The following is a 22303-nucleotide window of genomic DNA, read 5'->3' as shown; positions in this document are numbered from 1 at the left end:
TGACTTTCCTTTATTCCCAATCTGGATATCCCTAGGGCTCTGCCTGCAAAATAGATCTAGAATCTGACAACTTTTGTCAGCCTTTACTGCTATCACCCTGGCTTTAGCCACTATCAACGTAAAACAAAACAAAAAAACCTGTGGTAAACTACATACAACATAAAATTTGTCATTAGAAACATTTAGTACCTTTACAGTGTTGTGCAAACACTATCACTCTCTAGTTCGAGAACATATTCATCACTTCAAAAGGAAACCCAAGCCTATGAACCAGTCACTCCTCATCCCTCCCTTCTGCCTCAGCCCCTGGCACACAACTCATCTGCTTTCTGTCTCTAGATCACCATCAGCTCTTGACTGGCTCACTGTGAGTCCCCCAACTCATCTTTCACTTACCTATTTGTCCTTCCCCTTGGTATAGTGCTCCAAGAGTCAGATCAAATCATATTTGCTAGAAACCTCCACTGCCTATCTCTCTAGAGTAAAAGCCAGAGTCCTCACAGTGGCCTCCAAGGCCCTGCGCTCATAGACCACATGTTGCCTCCCCAACATCCCCCACTGTTCTCCTACCCCTCATTCCAGCTGCCCTGGCCTCCCTGGCATGCCCCAAGCCTCCCTGGCATGTCCCAACCCTCCCAGCATGCGCCTTCCTTAGGTCTTGTACCCCATGGTCCCTCTTCCTGCAACACTCTTGCCCCAAACCTTTATGACTCCCACATTCACTTCCTTCAGGTCTTTTCTCATGAGTTGTTTTCTCAGTAATATACTATTTTAAAAAACTGATACTGTACCCTACCATGGCACTCCTAATTCCCCTTACCCTCCTTTATATAATTTATTTATGTATTTTGCTTATTGTCTGTGCTCCTCTACTCCCAGAAGGAAAGCTCCTTAGTCCAGAGAGCTTGTCTGTTTTGTTCACTCCTAACCCCAATGCCTAGAACAGTGCTTGACACACAATCAAGTAACACCTGAATCTGAATCTGAATGTGTGAGTGTCAGCAGAGGGGCAAAAGTGGGTCCCTGTGATACTTATTTGACCAGCTCCCCCAACCCATGGCAGCCTGTGAGCATGTGTGCCTCAATCCATACAGAATCACTGTCAAGAAAAGCACTGCCCAGAGGTCCTGCAACAAAGACTACTGTGGGAGGACGGGTGGTAGCCGCTGTGACCTCCCTGCATCTCACCATCAACACAACCCAACACCATTGTCCATCCTATTCCCATTCTGTGGCCCAGATTTACCTTGGAGAGGGGCAGGAGGGCTTTCAGAGGTCTCCCCATACCTGTTGTTGTCCACATAGCGGATGAGCATGGGGTAGAAGGCATAGAGATCTCTGCAGAGAACTGCAAACTCGTCCAGGATGAGCAGCTCTGCCTCCTGTGTGTCCCCTTTGCCATCAGCTTTCAGCTGCTCCTCCTCTTGTACCGTCTTGACCGCCTTCTTCTTTAACTTCTCCAGAGTTGGGATGAAGTGGCTTCTCAGCAGGTCAGGCCTAGCTTTGCTGATGATCGGCTGGGCGAACACTGCATTTACAAAGAACCAGCTCCTCAGTTCAGGTATTACAATAACGGACAGTTGATGAGAATCAGAAAATCAGGGAAACCACTGCCACAGGATGGTGCCTGCCTCTCGTTCCCTCCCTTAGTCTTGATCTCAGGACTTGCCTCTCATAAATCCACTGGGAGGGTAGAGAGGCCAGGGTTGCTGCAGAAGCAGGTCCTACCCTGCTCTGTTCCTCCTAGCCTTGGGGATGCTGCCACCTGCAACTCACATGTGCACAGTCTCTGCCATTCCTCCCTGCTCATCCTAACAGACTCGCTTGCATCATTTCCTAGTAGGTTCATGTTGGGGTGGGCCACTAGCTATCCTGCAGTCCCAGAAGGAAGCCTTTAGTTAATAAGAACCAGTACTATGCTGAGCCAAGTCTAGGCAGCAAATACATGTCTTCTGTTGAGTTGATGGATGTGTCAATTACCTTGATGTTATCATCACACACTGCATACATGTACTGAAATGGCATACTGCACCCTATAATATGGACAATTATTATGTGTCAGTTAAAAGCTAAACTATTCTAAAAATCAACATTAATATATGTGTATTAATGTGCATATATATAAGTGTGCATGTGTATGTATACACACACACACACTTTCTGGTTATTTTATAGAAAAATCCATTAAAAGCACAACCAACCAACCTCAGTTCTTAGCCGTTAGTACTTGAGAGCTGCCATTCTACTTACTGCCTGAAGGCCTTTCTGGGCCTGGAGGGAGGCAGTACTGTTAATTACAGTTAAAAATGAGTTTTTCCCCATATTCTATTGATTTGACATTGATTATACTATTAGACCAAGGATATAGAATATTTTGAAGATGAAAATCAGAGAAAAAAAGTTAAATAAAATGAATAAGAGTCCTGAACCACTGACAATGTACATTCAAATGTATATTTCAAAGGTTATTTAGCTTAGGCCATTTCGATTGGAAGCCATCTAAGTTTCAAAAACTTTTCTTTTTAATCTGATATTTTTCTTTTATAAGAAAGACAGTTTTAGGAAGGGAAGGTTGAGAGACTTTCCATAAGATGCATTAACTGAGAAATTTTGACTGCTTAGCCCTTGCCGAGCTGCAGCTCTGGTTTAGACCTGAAATCCTAATGGCCATACCAGTATAGGTGACTGAGGTCACTATTAAAATGTATTTTGTTGAATACCTAAGAACTCAGTGCCCTGAGATCTGGTTTTGCCTGTGGAATAAATAACAGGCTAAAGTTCAATGCCCATCAGTACCCCTCAGGCAGTGCTACTTTTCCCTTAGCACCTCTATGGAGGTAAGGGGGCAGGTTCTTTAATTTCCTGCCTTCCCTTCCCTTAATTCAGATGTTTGGATTAGAGGTCATCAAGAAATTACTTTATGGTTAACAATACTTTAAAGCTAGTGGGTCATTAGTGAACACCTGCTCTACTTGATCATGTCCACAGAAGCCTACATTATCTAGGAGCCATCAACATGAAAAGTGTTTATAATTTCAATTTCAGTGCATTTCTGGGACAGGAAGGAGGAAGTGAATTTTATTCCTTGGTCTTGCAGAAGTCTATCTATTCATTTGTCCAGATAGGTCATTTATCTCATGTTGAGCTAGCAGTCCCCTTTAACCTAGCTATTTGTTAAATGCTATATGTTTTTTCCCCCCACAATTTTTTATTGGTGCAGTATAGCTGTACATAATAATGGAATTTGTTGCTACATATTCACACATGCACACAATGTAACAATATAGTTTGGCCAATACCACTCTCCAGCACTGCCCCTCCTTCCCCATAGCCATACTATTTCATGGTGTGGGATATTATAGAGGGAGGCTGGTGCTGATGGGCGGCAGTATCCACACTGTAGGTCCATCAAACACAATGTCTTTGCCTTAGCGTCTACCTCCTCATTCTCTAGTTTGACACAGGACATTGATAGTCATGGTTTCTATACTGTAGAAAGTAAATTCACTTTCTAATCTTTTTCTTTGGGGAGGTTGCTTCAAGAACAGAAAATTGGCTAAAAGCCTGCACTAAGAGCCTATTATAAGAAATTATACAGGGACCCAAATAAAAATAGGAAAAACCAATAAAATAAAATAAAATAAAATAAAATAGGGCTGCTACTACAACCTACATTAGAGAAGATCTTAGAAAGCATAAAGTGAAATGAAGAGTGACATTAAGGACCTTCAGTGCAGTCCAGATAGGAGTTTTATGAGTGTGGAGAGCACACAAGATCACTTATCAAAAAAACCAATGGACAATTATGACTGTAAGAGAAAATGGGGTTCTTAAGTACCAAAAGCAAATAAAGCTATGATTATCAGAGTGGAGTTTATCAAGAAGGGCTTCCTGGAGATTTGAGGGGGCTCAATTAGCCGATGAGTGGGGCAATAGCATTGGTTTCAGGAAGCTCTTCAGGGGCACATGCTGATTCTGTTTACTGTTAAGCAACTGGGAGGTGGGAAGTTTAAAGATGGAATACAGCTTATTCTAAACCATCTTGGTATTAACAAAAAAGATGAAAAGAGCATCCAGCTACTTGGTTCTTGGGTCAGGGGCTAGGGAGAAAAGAGATGGTTACCTGCAATGCGCTTCATCCAGGAGGCCTCGTCGATCCCCAGGTTATTGTTGATGATTTTTAGGATGTTGCCCAGGATGAGACTGAGGTGTTCAGAGGTCACCTTGGTGCAGCAAGGCCCTGTGCTGGGGGGCAGGTTCTCAGGCCCCCGCTCCCACCAATAGGACAGGTAGTTGCACAGCATGGGCAAGATCACCTCGATGACATGGGGCATCTCTGTGTACCGGGCCCCTGATTCAGCCAGGTCATTGATTTCCTTCATCAGGCCTTCCAGCTGGGGGATGTCAGGACACATCTCTTCCACAGTGTCTGGCATCCCCAGAACTGACCGAGAGGGCACAAGAAGAAGAAAGGCACAGTAATTCAAAAACACAATGGGCACAGCCTTTTCTACCATTGCCCGCCCGTCTTTAGGTCTTTAGATATAAATTTCCACCCGGGAGCCTCCGAGGAGTGAGGTTGCATGTGGAACAGCTTTAGTCTCCCAGCTGTCTATGTATAGACTGCAGCTCCCAGAGGCTACTTTCCTAGAAGCCATGTTGAGGTGACAACACCTAAACAGATGGCTAAAGAAAAACAGCTAAGACAGTTTAGAAGACCTCTCTGTGATAAGGCCAGTTTTCTGGCTTCTCCTTCCTGGCCTGTCTGCCTCAGACTTCATATATCCTAGTGCATCCACTGCAGGAAAGGCAGAGTCAGATGAGAACAGCAACTAATCGTCAGTCAGTTGTCAAATCCTCATTCAATAGCCTGGATTGCATTTGTATGATCTAGACACACCCCAATCAAATACTCCTTCATCGGGACCAGAGACAATATTTGTCATCCAAGTAAAATTTAGGAGGGAAAAAAAATCACACTTTCACTGATTTCTGGCTTTACAACAGAATCTATTAGTGACCTCTGGTAACTTCACTGCTTTCCTGTCAATTGCTTAAGCTGTTTTGCTTCTGAAGGCTTATTTACATGGAATAGTGAGTTGGTCTTATCTTTTCTTTACGCTCAATGATTGAGGTCACTTCTTTGGACAAGGACAGATGGAATGAAATAGAAACAGACATAGTTCATCATCAAACCAGGGAAGGTGGTCAGATTCAAAAAGTGAAAACAGAAGCCAGGGGTTATCTGTCCTGCTCCGCTTAAGGTAAAAGAACTTCCTTCCTGCAAGATAGGAGGAAGATTAGAAGTATATTGAGGGTCCTGACAGGTGGAAAGATAACAAAGTCTCTGAATGAAGAGATACAGAAAGCTCTGGGTAAGAACCATAAGTACTACGAAGCTAGAAAAATATGAGGCATTCTCTGGTAACATCAATTTCACTGGAAGATTTTAGGAAACTATTTATTTATTTATTTATTTTTGTGTGTGTGTTATACTAGGGATAGAGCACAGGGCCTTGTGAATGCTAGGCAAATGCTATACCTCTAAGATATATCCCCATTCCTTTAAAAAATTTTTTTTTTTAAATTTTGAGATAGGATCCCACTAAGTTATGCAGGCTGGCCTCAGATATGTGAGGCCTCTTGCCTCAGCCTCCTGTGCAGTTGAAATTATAGGTGCCCACCTTTTATTTTTGATATTTGAAGCAAAATACAAAGTTATTATGAGTTTCTACAGAAAAAAACAAAAGACTTCAAATAAAATTTTGTCTAGTGAAGTAGATATGTCTGAAGACCCTTTGCTATTATGGTTGCTATTGGTCTGAAGTCTCTTCTCTAGTTTTTAGGCCGATGGGAATTAAAGGGTTAACACGTAGAAGAGGCCACACCATATCCTGTGGTCTTTAGGAACACTGACCAATTGAAAAGGACTATCTTGATTTCTCATTGATCAGAAACACAGAGTTACGTTGGCTAGGTTGGAGAGAAAGACTCCACAGCTGAGACAAGCCATCCTGTTGGGATAGGATGTTCAGTTGCAAAACAATGGACCAGCAGCAGCCTCTGTGCTGAGCAGGCCACTGAAGTCCTATCGCCTTTTCCCTGGGGATGACTTTGTTGCTATCACTATAGCCCTTCAGTGCATGTGAGGCTAAAGATCTCTTTGCCCTGGAATGTAGGAGTCGACCGATGTGTTTTAGGATCCAGACACTTCAAAAGGACTTAAAGCAGGAGAGTCAAAGACCCTGAACTCCTGTAATATCCAAAAGGGAATTATTGGGTGATTTGCAGAGGACAAGTCTATCCTACATCTTGTAGCAATAAAAACAGTGTTGATTGGCAACAGCATGGGAATCTGGGGAGACCCTCACAAAGTAATTTTATACATCTTTTCAGATTAGGTAAATGGAAGTCAAGCTTTCTGCCTTGAAGCTCTGCACACAAGACAATGCCAATGGCCACAGATGCAACTGAAGCTTACAATTATTTGCTGTAAGATTATAAATGAGAAGGCTTAGTGTGTATGTTTAAATGTCACACAGACAACACATCATCATAGACACTTCTTTTCCTGCCTAAGAACAACACAGAGTTGCTTGGGGTTGGTGAACTGGAGTCATCATAATGACCTTTACAAGTTATTTATACCTACAGTAATTGGTCCTTGAGTGGAATAAACATTTGTGATTCAGAAGGTGTTTATACATCAAATGCCACATAATAAGCCCACTGAATGAACTCTGCTTGCTGAGTAACCATCTGAAGAACAGCCTTGGTGGAGTCCTACTAGAATCAGCCACAAGACTATTGGGGGGATCATTAGAACACAATGTCCTTTCATCTAGATCAATGGTTCTCAAAGTGGGGGCCCTCCTCCTGCAGCAGCAGCATCACCTGGAAACTTATTAGAAATGCAGATGATCAGGTCCCTCTCCAGGTCTACTGAATTAGAAACACAAGCAGTAGGGTTTAGTAGTCTTCAACAAGCCTTCCAAGTGATTCTGATGCATGTTAGAGTTTAAGAACTCCTGGGTTAGATTCTAAAGTCCATTTTCTTCACCCAGCAGCTCTTCCCTCAGGAAGACAGCATCAGGATACCATTTCTTCACATTACAAGCAGATGGAGTTCATTGGAATTGTACCTCTTTTTTCTGTAGTTGATTATACCCAACAGGGTACAGAAGAAAAGTAAGCTGACTAGTGACAGGATGTATTTCTCAATCTAGTCTCTGGTTAACAGACCACTACCACACATAACAAAGAATCTATTCAGTGCTGAATAACTGACATATAATATCATTAAAACCTTTTCTTGGTATACTTTAATTTTGGGATGAATAAGAAAATGACCCAAGATTTTACAGGGTGTCAGAGGTACTAATATGATTAGCTCTGTTGGGAAAGCACGAAGTGTCAATTAATAGAGATGTCCAAATGACCGAAGGCCTGATCAGTCATTTCATACTATATTTCTAAAATATCACATCATCTGTCACCCTAGACATCCCTCTTCCTCCTTTATCCCTCAGGCCACCCACTTTGTTAGGAATGACATCTATCTTATTGCCTATCAAACTGTGTCATCCTTCAGGTGAGCCTGGTTATCCCACAATACATATTCATGCAAATGTTACTTTTCAAGAGCTCTGAACATGGTCAGCATTCACTCTGCTAATTAAACCAATGATAAAAAACATGGGCTCAGGGGACTTAGGCATTGAGCCCCACAGTGTGTCACTGATGAATCAAGGACTGTCATCTCTAATCAAAATCTTGCCTCCTTTCTTCCTTTAGAGTATGCAATGGTTGATGCTTATTTTTTATTTATGAATATGTCTTATTAACTTGGTGCAAAGACATATGAAATGAGTAGAAATAATTTTTCCCCCCTGAATAGCCCTTGGGAAAGAAAGCAATGATAGAGAGACATTCCCCTCCCTCTCAAAGCAATTCTAGGTTTCCTCATTTTTCCCTACTGCTATGCTCTTTGAAGTGAAGAGCAGAGCAGATGTCTCCTTTTCCCAAGATACAGCTCTATACAGTGGTGACAGAGACAGAGATCCACTATTTCTCAAGTTATGGTTGGAGTAGAATAGATATATAAATATTCAGAACTGTCACAATTGGGCCTGGCATCCTTTGGAGTTGAGAAGCAACACTTGGGCTGACATTTGCCTGTAGATATTTCGGCCGTTTTTTAAACTTTTCCAAAGCCTGCTCTGTTGCTCAGGTCCTGCTTTAGTAACAAGCTGTGACTCATTTGGAATCATGAGTGGGCAGAGGAAAAACAAGGTTGGAAATAATTTTCTGCTAGTGTCAAAGGGGAGAGAGGGTGAGATGAGGTAAAGGGGATGGGGAAAGGCTAGCTAACAAATTTCATATAGGACTGTGGAACGCTGAGGCATCTTGGCAGTTTCTTCACGTGTTTTGAGAACACTAGTCTCCACTGTATTCTAGTTCAGTAAAGAATTTTATTAGCAGCCTTATTTTGTTCTGTGATCACTTTTGGGGGCAGTGTGCTTCTCTTATGTGAGGTAAGAAGAAGCAAGTGGGGATGAAGCTGCTGTAGCTCAGCACTCTGCATACTTAAAGAAAAGAACAAAGAGTGGCATGTCCCTGCTCTCCTAGAACTCTTCTCCCTTAGGATCTCATCATGGAAGTGTAAGAAAAGGGACTCGAAATAAACGGAATCACTGTGAAGTTCAGCCATTGACTAGTACTATACATCAATGTTTTAACAAAATTCTGGTTCTGATTAGGATGGATTCTGACTCAAAGTGGTTCACTATGGATTTCCCCCCCTTTTTCTTAAAATTGATTAAGTCTACGGACTGGTAATTTTTGCTTCAGGTTTCAACATTGTAGTTCCTTCTAAGTCAAGGTTAAAGACTCCTACTGAAGATTTTCTTTTCTATTCCATTTTCCTTAAGCAGAATCACAATTAATCCAGGTATGAAGGACCCTTCCATTCACCCTCCAAAACAGGACTTAGAACCTGCCCAGGATTTTTGTTCTAGTATTTACTGGTTGTGTTCCAATAAAACTTTATTTGCAAATATAGCTGGGGACCAGATTTGCCCTGTGGCCATAGTTTGCCAATCCCTGTTATAGAACTTGCTGCATCAAAGATGCAGTTAAATTCTCTCTCTTGCATAATGTTAATTCCTTCTGATGCCTTCTTATGTCTTGTCCTCCATGAAGATGGAGAATATGTGGTCAGTATGCTTAAAAACACAGGCTCTCCTTGAAGAAGAGAATTAACCAGGTTATTAGTGTGAATATGCCCCCCTGGTGTTCATCTGGAAGAAGGACTGCAGAAAAGTAATCAGACCACCAGGAGCAGAGAAGAAATGAATCCTAAGGCAGATAAGAGACCTCAAAGTCTTAGTATGGAGGGATTTGGACATCAACCACACAGTTTCCTCATTTTATAGAAGAAACCAAAGCCTCGTGATGACAAAATCCTGCACATGCTCACTTGTTCCCTAAGTTAGTCCCTTACTCTAACCTCTTGGCCCTTCTCAGACCATATAAAATAGTGCTGCAGGGATGCTGCCTCCTGACTATGCCACCTTCCTGGTTACTCTCCTCTCAGAACATGGAGTTCATTGAGATCTCTGTGAAAAGATACTTACTAGATCTCTCCCTGGGGGTTTTGGTGTTGAAGACTGAGAGAGGATTATAACGGTTGAGGGTGGGCTCCAGGAATGCCACTGGAATGGCAGCTGCCAGTGAAGCCAGACATTCTCCAAGGGCAGGACGTTGCCTGTAAACACAGAAGTCCATTTAGAAATGGTGCCACCCACAAGCTGGCCCCAGGCACTGGTGGACCCCTTCCCTACAGATGAATTCACTGGACATCTGGGGGTTGTCCAGGTTGCATGCACTCTTCCCTTCCCCAGCCCCCATCTTTCTCCAGACACTAACAGTTTGCAATGGTCACTCTGCTTGGAACCTAGTTCTTAACTGGCTAAGATGATGTGATACGTTGTGTAGCTTTGCTACTCTATCCCAGAACGCCTCAAAGTAAGTTCTGCTGGCGTCCAAATTGAGATTTATCCCTCCTGTTTTCAAAACGCTTTGAAATTTTCAGTATAATTTATCTGTTCTCTGCTACAGATGGAGACCATGACCACTAGTAGAAACAATAAGACACAAAATAAAAGACCTGCCTTGCAATAGAAACAACAGGCCCTGAGGTATATTGCTAGATTTAGAGGAGAGACATCTAATAGCTATTACTCCTCTTCTTCTCTTCCACAAATTTTACAGTGCAAACTATGTATAAGCTCTGGCTTTAGGTCTTTAACAAGAAAGCAAACAAAAGCAAAATGGTTGGGATTCCAAGTTCAGATTCCAAGTTCTTCAAGTGAGGGGACTTGCACTTTCTTGCAGAGTGACCGAGTCTGCAAGTGTAAATGCAGGGAATCAGCCTCTGCTGGTTAAAGCAGAGCTATGGCTGAAAGGGCGCTTCTCTTTCCCACTTCTGGGCCTAACTGCTAGTGAGATAATACTGTGTCAGTACCAGGTCAAAGGCTCCTGTATGGGGGCTGACATCTATTGCTTTTTGTTGAATGAGAGACCAGAGTCACCCGTTTCCCACCCATCAACATCACCTCTCAGACGGTGACTGGCATCCAGAGCATCTATGACTACCTTATAAGTTACATGTGATGTCAATTTCTAATAAAGAAGACATTTATTTTTAAGTAAATCATTAATGTGGAACCTCTGTTAGACCACAATAATGACTGGAAATGTAGACAGTAGGTCTAAAATGAAGATTCGGCATCGAAGCCCATCTCCCACCTCATTTTGTTTTTCTCTGTGACTGATCATCACACTTTGAGCACTGATGCCAACTAGATGGACATCTACCAGTCCAGTCCCCTGCCCCTTAGAGGATGTCATAGGACCACCATGGAGACATCTGCCAGCTGGAGGGGTGCACTTGGAGCCAAGGGCCAGTGCTTACCCCAATACTGCAATTCTGTGGAAATAGAAATGCTTTCAACCCTCAGGGCTCCCTTCAGATCCCCAGTGGGACCTGTACCCAACACTTTATGTTAATTACTCCTCACTGTGACAAGAGACAACTACTTCAGCAGCACCAAGAGGCCAGAACGTCAAAAGCATAGATCTGCTGAGAGCAGATAATAAGCATTTCGTATGGGGGTACAAAGAGACATTTTTTTTCACTGAAGAATAAGTCTTAACCTTAACCTTTGTTCTCGAGGTGGTGGAAGTTCTTTTTCACTCTAAAGATAGAATCTGTGTTTTGTATAGAACGCTGACGAAATGTGATAATAAAACAGGTTTATGGACTAATCATAAGCATTAGAGGCAACCTGAAATTTCATTACAACAGAGAAATAGACATATTGGAGTTGAATTAAAACGTGATCTTAACTGGTATTGAACAAAATGACCGGACAAGACCATCTGGGATAGAACTGGAATCTGTAAGCCTGGGGACATACATCTCTGCTTGAGATGCAAGACTAATCTGATGGATTAGCAAACTGAAGGAGGGAGAGAGTAGCTGACTGCAGAAAGCTGTGTATTCTCTGGAAAATCCAGGGTTTTTTTTCTTTTTAATTTTTAAAAATTTTTATTTTATTCCACCCAGTTTTCAAGTTTCCAAATTTATTTTTTAAAAGTGATCTTTTTAATTAGAAAATAAAAATGAACATACAGGATTTTATTGTTTATATTCTTAGATTTGGCTTTTAGGGAACTAGCTGACAACTTCTTTGGCCTTGAAGCATTTGAGTACTGATAAGTTTCAAATCAGTCCCTAAGGAGCAACAGTGGATTGACTGGTCTTCAGTCAGGCTGTCACTTCCTAGGTAATGGCACAGCCTTGACCTTTCGGTAAATGTTGCACTGTTGAAATCCCACCTGTGTCTGCTCCAGGAGCAGAACAACACCCTTGTACCATGCAGATCCTACTGTGCCCTGTGTATCACTGCTGCCCTGGTTTTTCCTAGAGGCATGTCAGAGATGGGATAGGTGGTGTCCCCGAAAAGCTCACGTGTGAGCCAAATGCAAAAAAAGCATTCAGAGATGAAATGATCAGTTAATGAGAGTTGTGATTTATTCAGTGGGTTAATCCACTTCAATGGATTAATTGGGTGGTAACTATAGGCAGGGAGGTGTGATTGGAGGAAACAGATCATTGGGGCATGCCTTTGGGGTTTATGTCCCTGAGAGTGGAGCTCATGCTCTGCTCTGGGTTGGCATGTCTCGAGCTGATTTCCTCCACCACGTCCTTTTACTATGATGTTCTGCCTCCCCTGGACCCCAGAGCTATGGCTTCAGCTGACCACAGACTGAATTTTTGAAACTGTGAGCCAAAATAAACGTTTCCTTTTCTAAGTTGTTGGGTCTTCCAGTCATAGCGAGGCAAAGCTGACTAAACCGGGAGGGTAGGGAAGGAAACTGAGCAGGCTGCTGAGATCTGGGTTCACTTCTGAGTAGGTCGCAACCCAGACCTGTTTCCCCATATTTCCTTCTCATTTTCCTTTTTTGCTGAGTTAAGCCTGACAGGACAGGCCTGACAAAAGGGGCACCATTTTAACTTCAGATGGGAATGGCCAATACCTTCAATGACTACTAAGACCAGGGAGGGCCTCCATACATCTGGTATGAGGATCCACAGGGACCATGTTTTCAGGTAACAGTTTCACTGCTTTTACCAACCATAGTGGCCAGGGAGAAAAAGGGTGTTTCTTCTCTTTGGTTTTACCTTTGAGGAGGAGGGGAAAATAAGGACATGGTTTGTGAAGGAAACTCTATAGTGATCCTTGAAGAAATGTGATCAAAACCACTATCTTAGCTGGGTATGGTGGCGCATGCCTGAAATCCCAGCAACTGGGGCGGCTGAGTGAGGCAGGAGGATCAAGTTCAAAGCCAGCCTCAGCAACGTAGGGAGTGCCTAAGTAACTCAGTGAGACCCTGTCTCTAAATAAAATACAAAAAAGGGCTGGGGATGTGGCTCAGTGGTTAAGCGTCTCCAGGTCCAATCCCTGGTACCACCACTACCAATAAACAAACAAACAAACAAAAACAATAAAACCCCCATAACCTTATGGACTAACCAAAAGGTTAGATTCAACCCCAAACTTCATTATGAAAGAGAAATAGACACATTTGAGTTGTGCCACACAGAGCACTGAGGAGAGAAAGTCTAGCGGGGAATCAGGGATGACAAGGGTAAGATCTCAAATCTGACAGCAAATTTTATTTGGCACAGGGAGACAGGCAAAGGAAACAGTCTGTCCTGAATTGCCTTGATGCCAAATTGACCCATTCTTCTTTTTCTCTCACCAAGATTAAAGTCGTGAAAGTAGGTTTTTGGAAAGCTAGTTAGCCAAGAAAGCAAGCCTTGGGGGCAGAGGACAGTTGGTAAGTCTCAGTTCTCCAGTGCTACACTGACAGGGACATGGCCCTGTCCTCTTTGATATTAATTACTGACAAATCTGAGTCTCACCATGCTCCTCAAAAGGGCATTTTCTAGTCCAGAGCACACAATGATGCTAATTAGCTGCTCAGCCAAGAGAGATACACAACAGTTCTCAGATATACAACAGTTCTCGTAGCCTTAGCTGCGGTAAAAGCCAAGCCCAGAAATCTGCCAATTAATGTTCCTGGCAGTAAAATACCTGAGTGAATAGCCTCAGCCCCCAGGCACTAAGCTAGGCAACGGCCTGCTCTTACAATGCTTCTTAGGTTATTAGTGCCCCCCCCCCCCAGGGGGCAGTGTGGTATGGGCTGAGCTTCCAAACTGGGCAGGGGCTGCCAAGACAGCCCACAGCAATTCAAACATAAGTTTATCACTGGATGAGGAAACTCCCCTTTGTTTTTTCTTCAGTTCTTATTACCTAGCATAATATTTTTCACATACTAGGTACTTGGTCAATGGTGAAAGATTGAAGAGGGTTCAATTCGTATTTCAGTATTTATTACTTACTAACTTATCAAGTAGCAGGCTTTCCTTCTCAAACTCTCAATTTTATTCCCATGAATCTTGATGAAAATGGATATGTCAAATGTCTATTGTTAGGAACATAGCTAGGACAAATCATCATCACAACAATGTCTTATACACATGGTGCTTTCCAATTTTGAAAGTTGTATCATGTATATTTCAGAGAATGCTAACATATAGCAGAGACATAGAAACCAGTGATGGTGGTGGGCAGGGGGAGATGGTCCAAGATAGTATTAGTAACCTTAGGGCTATAGGGAATATGTATTATGTCCAATCAGAAATAATTAGAGGGAGCTAGGCCCAATGAAAGGAATATCTTTAAAGTGTGATGGAGAAAACAGTTTTAATTCAAAATAACACTGGGATTAAATGATTCAATATAATCATGTTCTGAACTTAGTTTTTTCAGCAAACTGTCACCAAATACTCTTTTAAAGTAATTGAAGAATCTCCATATTAAAGAACACCAATATCCGGCAAGATTCAATGCACAAAAGCCTTTATCCTTCTCTGAAATTTTGTATCTGAAAATATCACTAGTCAATGACATGTTCAATATTGTCTCAACTAGAAGATGTTCTACTACTCCATTTTAGTGACTTTTCCTCTCTGCAGCCGACCATGTCACCAGGTGTTGGAAATCTTTTCTAGCCACAAGCACACTGCAGGTATAACTGGACCAAATATTCAGTGATTCCCATGCAACCTTAAAGATGTTCATTAGTCAAGAAAAATTCAGTGATAGAGAAATGCTGGATTTATTGCACTTTCCTCCCTAAATCTAATAAGAAATGAGGGAAAAAATTGGGAAGAAATCTGGATCTACACCGAAATTAGAATATGTGTGATAACTTCAAAGTATGAACCAGAGGATATGGAAGTGAAAAAAATGTGGAAATCTCTGGAAGTAAATATGGAGGTTTTGAAAGGCTAAAAGTTGAGTTTTTGCCTGAATCATGAGGATTCAAGGCATCAGTGGGCCCTGGTAAACCTGGTGGATGACACGGGTGCAGCCAACTTCCAATTTGCAAAGTGGCAGACAGGGCAGAGAAGGGAAGAGGAGACCTGCTACCTGACATTTCTGTGACCTATGCTCCTAGCCTGGAGCAGCCCTGGAGTGCAGGGCAGGAAAGAGCTGTAGCTGCTGACTTGAGCTCTACACAGCGGATAAACATACATTCCATCACTAGGCCAAGGTCCTAAGACTGTGGAATGTGCTGAGCTTTTCACCCACCTCTCACCTGGGCCAGCTGTTTACTTTTGTTGGGGCAGGGCATCAGAGGCTGAGAATAGGTACATTGCTAATGCTAAAGACACTGCTAATTTAGTGAGAAACGGTCAGCCCGAGCCAGCTTCTCAGATTGCTGTTTCTTCCCTGTTCATTCTCCTCCACTTTAATGCTCACCACCTCTCCTTACTTGAGACCCAGCAATGTACCTACCAATGGAAAAATAATTGAGACACATAAGTCAGAGGAAGAATTATCTAGAGAAAAAAGTGCAGAAAAAATTTTCTCTATACATTCATAGAAAACAAACAAAAAGAATCAGTAACATGAAGGAAGTTTGAGAAAAATCATACACATGCAAAACAGTAAAGAATAATTAGCTAAAAAGTTACTTGGGCTTGCAATCCCAGTGGCTCGGGGAGCTGAGCAGGAGGATCCCAAGTTCAAAGCCAGCATCAGCAATGGCAAGGTGCTAAGCAACTCAGTGAAACCCTGTCTCTAAATAAAATACAAAATAGGGCTGGGGGATGTGACTCAAGATGGTTGAGTGCCCCTGAGTTCAATCCCCAGTACGAAAAAAAAAAAAAAAAAGAAAAGAAAAAGAAACATTTCTTGGGAGGAAATAAGAGCTGTGGAGGATTAAGGAAAAATATACATTATAACTGAATGACAGGTAAGAAAAAAACCAAACCCAACAACTATACTATAGTTTGGATCTGGAATGTCCTGCAAAGCCCAGTGTATTGAAGGCTTAGCTGCCAGCTGTTGGAGACATGAGATCCTTAAGAGGCAGGGCCTAATGGGAGGTTCCAGGCCACCGCAGGTGTGCCCTCTAAGAGGACAGTGGGATGCCTGCTCTTCTCTTTCTGCTTTCTGGCCCCATAAGGTGAGCAGTTTGCTTCACCATGTGCTTCCTGCCATGATGTTCTTATCACAGGCCTAAAAATAATTAGACAAAGCAACCATGAACTGAAACCTCCAGAACTATAAGCCAAAATAAAACTTTTGCCTTTTTAGGCTGATTATCTTAGGTATTTTGTTACTGGGATAGAAAGCGAACCCAAGCTATATAATAAAATGAAAATTTCCTGAAGTAATGAAACACATAATTCTGAAGAATTAAGGGGCATATGAAATTCTGGAAGGAAGTAGAGGGGACATATCATACTGACGTTAACATTCTTCAAAACTGAGGAACCCTACGCATGGCCATTTCCTCCCTGACTGCAAAGTCATGTGTAAGTGGAATAAATCCCCTGGTCCAGGCCACATGCCTGGTCAGAATACAAAGAAGAGATTTCTATGTGCATTTGAGAGAAGAGAACAATGACTCAAGGATTTCATGCCATGGAAACTGTTCACACCTAAAAGTCAAGGAATGTTATTCTAAAATATGCAAGAACTCAAGAGTATCTAAGAGCTCTTGCAGAAATAACTCCTTCATGATTTATCTAGCCAGTCAAAAACAAATCAAAATAAAAAACTTAGCAATGGGCAAGTTCTGGTTCAAAAGCAAAAGTAATGTACCAAATAAATTTAAAACAAATTAAGGTAAACATCTCTGGGATTATTGGTTCTAGAACAGAATGTAAATGACATAATAAATTTTATAGCAAAAATGGAAAAGTAGAAAGGACAAGAGGTGGTTAGAAATATCAGTGTATCAAATTTGCCCATCTTTTAAAGTAGGAAATTTATGGATATTGTATCTAAATATTAAAAATTTTTAAAGTGAATTGTATGATAAAGAAATTCAGCTTTTAGTTTTATCCAGTAAGTTGCAAAGCTATATGGATGTTATGATCTCCTGTGCAGAACTGGACTTAGAAGAGGCCTATACTGGTACATACCCAACACTCTAGTGACTTCCTTTGGGAACTGGGTCTAGGTACAGGGAATTCTGGGGTGAAGAAATGGTAGACTCTTGACTTTACATACTTTTATACTGTTTTGTTTGTTTTTCTGAATAAACATGGCTTTCTTTCACAATAATATCAAAGAAACAAAAATCAACAGGGCCAACAACACAACTCTAGGATTTTAAATTCCCAATTCTTCAGTTGCTTGGTCAACCATCAGATTCAATAGGGGCAAGCCTGGACCTAGGGACTTCACCCACAGAGTTCAAAACACAAGCACAGATATTCACAGTGTAGTAGACACATAATAAGCTTTCAGTGAACACATGAATCAAGTACAAAAAGTCAGATGAGGAGGAGTCTCTCTGGTTTGATATTTCAGACCAGAAATATCTTTGTCTTTTCTTTTTCCCCAAAGCATGTATAAATTTTACAAAAAAAAAAAAATGTACAACACACACACACACACACACACACACTGATGAATGTACATATATACATGTAACCTGAGAGAACAAGAACTGAGAAAATATTTGCAGATGATCAATGAGAGAAATGAATTCAAAATACCTTCCCTAAGTTGAAATTCAGTATTAACTAGGAAAAAATTCATATTCATTCTCTTGATAGTTTGGAATAAAATATGGTTAAAACTTTTTTCTGCCCATGACAAAACTATACGTAAAACAGTAAGAAACGCTAGGTAATTGTAAGGACTTAAAAATCATAAAGCAAGTTTAGTTATTAGTTCCTCAACTATTTTTCTTTCTTCTTCCCCGCCCCCCAATACTGGGGATTAAACCCAGGGGCACTGTACCACTGAGCTATATCTTCAGCCTCTTTTATTTTTTATTTTGAAGAGGATCCCCCTAAATTGCTCAGACTGTCCTCTAACTTGCCAGTCCTCTTGCAAGTCAATCTCCTGAGATGCTGGATTATAGGTGTGCACCATAATTTATTGAATTTGAAGCTGTGATTATGATAAAACAGATATTTCTTCCATCGTTTTTAGTTATTAGTCCATGATCTTAATTTATTAGTTCTTTATTTCTTGAATTTATGTCAATTTCATCATGAAATAAGGGCCTAATGTTAGTTTGATTAAACCAGCATAAACAGGCAGCAAATGAAGTGGATGCCAACGAGTAGATGTTTAGATGAAGTGATTTTAAGCACAGACTGAATTCCTTCAAGCTCGCTTGTAAGAGAGGGCAAGGGAGAACTCTTCCAAGGATAAGACTGAGGGCAAAGTTCTGTTAATACTGTGTTTCTGCTCTAGTCTTACTTCCAGACTTAAACAAAACAGCACAACACCAGCATTTGATGCTGAAAAGCAAGGGGTCACCAAGGCTCTGCTGCGGCAGGCAGATTAGAGACAGAGTAGGAACCCAGACACCTCTGCAAATAAGCTTGTTAAGATTTAAGATTGTTGAGCAGCGTTTCTGCTACCCCAGTGTGCACTTGTTTAAAACTGTAGCTAATCTGACAGCTGAGAACAGCAAAGGTCTGGGGCTGTATCACACAGAAACTCATTAAACACTGAAGCTACTGCCACCTATCCCTTGGGCATCCCAGCCAGCTATAACCACAGGACTCTGGAAGCTGTTTGGGAGCTGTGATTATGAAGAAATAGACATATCCTCAGTAGGTTTTGGTTAGCTTGGCTTTATTGCTCCTCTGGTCACACACACTGACCAGCTCCCTCCCTAGAAGTCATCAGTATCAAGAGCTTCCTTAGGCCTCTTTATATTGCCATGGACATTTCATAACCCAAGCTCAAAATCCCCATTTCAGATCAGTAAACACTTTAGTTTTACTGGATTGAAAAGACAATTGAGTTTATAAGATCACAGGTGACATTTTTCTGAACCCAAATGTGTTCCCCTCTTTGTTCACTAATTACCTTTCAACATAGATGTTTTTTCCTGTCCCGAGGGAGTAGAGGCTGCACAGTATGTGGTAGCATGAAATCTGCACGTCACTCACTGAAACAAAGAAGAGATGTCATTATCACACATCAGTCCCAGCTCTACCTCCTGCACATGGAATGCTCCATAGAGGAAAAAAAAATGTTCAGGCATCAGTCAAGAGCAAAAGAGCCCTCTTTCTCTCTCTCTCTCTCTTTAAACATTTGTAGCCTTTTTCTACCCATATTTTCTTTTGCTAGTTGCTGAACAGGGAGAGAAAACACTGATGGGCAAACCCCCTCCACGGAACCATCCCAGTTCCCTTGTGGGGCTTCTGATGAGGACCTTGATATCTTTCAGGGAAAGGAATATGTGAGCAATAGAACCTTCCATAAGGAAACTTTTTTCAGTAGAAGGAGATGTTATAGTTAAATGTTTTCAAGTGCAATATTTTCTTCCTTTGGAAGAAAAAAATGCAGAAAACTTGAAGCTTCCATGAGCCTTTTGCTCATTTCCTAGGAAGGAACAATCAGCCCTACCTTCTTCAAAGATAGAACAAACTTCCTTAAATCAGCTCATCCCGAATTCTAGGCTGGATGCTTTTCAAAAGGAAATTCAATTGTGTCATGATTCTACCATTTTTTCCTAAGGGAAGGGTATTTTAGTTTAGGAGCACAGAGTTTAATCTGCTGGCTACAAGCCCCTAAACATGTCTGGATCTCATACCTAGGCTAGGAATACTTTAGCACAACCAGAATTAACTCCCCCAGTTTGATTTTCAGTTGTTCGGGGATTTGGAAGATACAGAAATTGAAAACTGGTTAAATTAAATCATATGCCAATATTTAAAGTGCAAAACTAAAGCCTGGTGACAGAAAATTGGCAAAGCAGGTAGGGGGTGGAGCTGGACACAGGCTAAATGCAAAGTAAAGTAAAACCACTTGGCTTTGGTGTCCTTCTGAAGGCTCAGATGATGAAATGTTAGCATATTTCCATTGCTCCTGGTACCTTTGAATAAATTAAGGCTTCTTAACAGGAAAAATGGTGTCTGAAAATCCCTAGGAGCAAATGTACATCTCATGCTGTATTACTCAGATAACCTTTCAAATTAAGTGGCATTATAATAGCTGAGAGTTAGAATAGCAGGTGGGAAATTTTGGTCCAGAATAAAAATGGGAAAAGATTAAATATTATATAATCAAATAAAGGAAGTTATTCCCCTCCAAGACTTTGTCACCTCACTTTTTTTTTAAATCTAAGAAGTAAAAAAAGTATGAAATAATTATTGCTTGATTCTGCCCTTAAGATCTACACAAGTGACTGGGTTGTACACTTCCCTCTGTGACCGTGTGTGTAGAAATCTATAACAAAGAGCAGTAGGACTCACAGAGCAGATCCACCCCAAACTGGTGCTGGGCAACATGCTCAAAGATGGATGTCAGGATGGGGAGCAGAGCCACGGTGGTGTAGTTGATGTTCTGAGAAACGCCTTTGATCTGTGTTCTGGAATGGGTAAACTTCCCGAGCTTCAGGTTTTCCGAAGTCTTCTCTAGGTCTTCCGCAGCATTTTCAAAGAATGCTCGCAACCCAGCCTTCACCAGCTCTGAGCCTGACTTCATGACAGTCCTGCAAGGAAACAGTGTTCAAAACCAGAAGTATAATCTGAACTTTTGGCCAACCCCCTTTGCGAGAGTGGTAACTTGCAATGCAACCTGGGCAGACATTAGACATTCCAGTCACCTGAAGACACTGTGTCAAGAGAAACGAAGAATAGTTAGCATTCAGGAAGACACCTGGAACACAGAAGTCATGGGCTAGTGATTGAATGGTGCCCTTGTTTGAGGGAACCATTGCTCAACTTTTCAGGATTTGAGAATGACTTAGAATGAAAGCGATGTTGGTCACCTGCTGGCTGCTGAACTTTACACCTAGTGAAAAAGATGGAAGGTGAACTTTTCTTGCAGCTCACTGTGGGATAAGCAACCTTTATGACTATTTAGAAACACGATTCCTTCTGATGCAGAATCTCTGGGGTGGGGAGGGAAGGAGGGAAAGAAAGGACGGAAAGAATGGACAGGAACCAAGGAAATAAGTCAGCTGAAGCTTGGGTCTCTGTTTGCAGGGAAGTCCTAGGTTGGGTGAGGGGAGAAAACAGGAATGCCTAGTCCTTTAAAACAGCTTAAAAATTAAACAGCTTAATTAAACCACTGGGATACAGGGGAGATGTTGAAATGTGACCTGTGGGAATGAAGGCTATGGGCACCAGAGTCCTCTGCTCAAAACTTAGAATTGAAACAAAATCTATAAGTCAACTATAGTTTCCCATTCAGAAGATTATGACAGCTTTGCTTCAAGGCCATAAAAGATGCTTTTTATCTACAGCATTTCCTGATAATCATTCAATCTGCCAGGAAAATAAAAACAAGGAAATATAGTCAGTAGTGAGGCTTGCTCTGGATCATTCAGTATTTTTCATGTTTTATCTTCCTAACTTCTAATCATAGGTTTTGTTAGGAAATATTATTTTTTTCCTTTCTCTCTCTCTCTTTTTTTTTTTTTTTTGTTAGTACTGGGGATTGAACCTAGGGGCAGTCTACCACTGAGCCACATTCCAAATCCTTTTTATTTTTTGAGACAGGTCTCCTTAAGTTGTTGAGGCTAGTCTCAAACTTGCAATCCTCCTGCTGTGGCCTCCCGAGTTGAGTCACTGGTATTATAGGTGTGCTCCACTGTGCCTGGTGGGGAATGATGTCTTAATACTTCCTTTAAAAATTTTTTTGTTTGGACTCTTGCCAAGGCTTTATTTTGCATTTTTTAAAACTGGGACTTTCCCAAGCCTTTCTGCATGTTTCTTGTAATAAAGACTCTTCATCCCAGTCCTAAGGGATTTTTGGTCACCTGGGATGTCTTGGTTCCTAGTTCTAGTATCTCTACAACATGTTTTTTTCTCTCATAAACCACAAAATCTATTTTAGTGATTCTTACTCTCCCTTTTTTAAACACAGCCATCAGTGTGTCCTGGCTTTTCATTTTTGGGCCACTCTCCTAGGGTGATGGCTCTCTTCTGTGAGAGGTGCGTCCTTGGGAGGTGCGTCCTCCTTCTGACTTTGTGAAGGGCCCTTCTTAATGTGCAGTCTAAAGAAAGTTCTGTGTCAGTTCTCACTACTTCTCTCTTTCCTAATCTCATCATTTAATATTTCCATAGTTTACATTTTTGTTTTACTTCCTTTTGGATTCACCCATCTTTCCCCATTGGGCACATAGACTATCTTTGTTTCTGATATTGTTAAAAACAAATCTCGCTGGCCATTTTTTT

At 41.5% G+C, this 22303-nt stretch overlaps 1 protein-coding gene across 1 annotated transcript in view; it reads right to left on the bottom strand.

Moving 5' to 3' along the window:
- Ryr3 (ryanodine receptor 3) overlaps nucleotides 1–22303 on the bottom strand; it is a 356005-nt gene that overhangs the window by 61281 nt on the left and 272421 nt on the right. The window contains exons 63-67 of the mRNA XM_015480130.2: nucleotides 20375–20613; nucleotides 18984–19065; nucleotides 9636–9766; nucleotides 4124–4444; nucleotides 1288–1528 (exon numbers count right to left, since the gene is read on the bottom strand). Coding sequence (XP_015335616.2) covers nucleotides 1288–1528; nucleotides 4124–4444; nucleotides 9636–9766; nucleotides 18984–19065; nucleotides 20375–20613 — 1014 coding nt within the window. The remainder of the gene's footprint in view (nucleotides 1–1287; nucleotides 1529–4123; nucleotides 4445–9635; nucleotides 9767–18983; nucleotides 19066–20374; nucleotides 20614–22303) is intronic.

This window comes from Marmota marmota, unplaced genomic scaffold, assembly GCF_001458135.2.
Source record: "Marmota marmota marmota unplaced genomic scaffold, marMar, whole genome shotgun sequence".
Lineage (NCBI taxonomy): Eukaryota > Metazoa > Chordata > Mammalia > Rodentia > Sciuridae > Marmota > Marmota marmota.
Note: the sequence above shows the minus strand (reverse complement) of the source record. Positions and strands in the feature narration are given on the sequence as shown.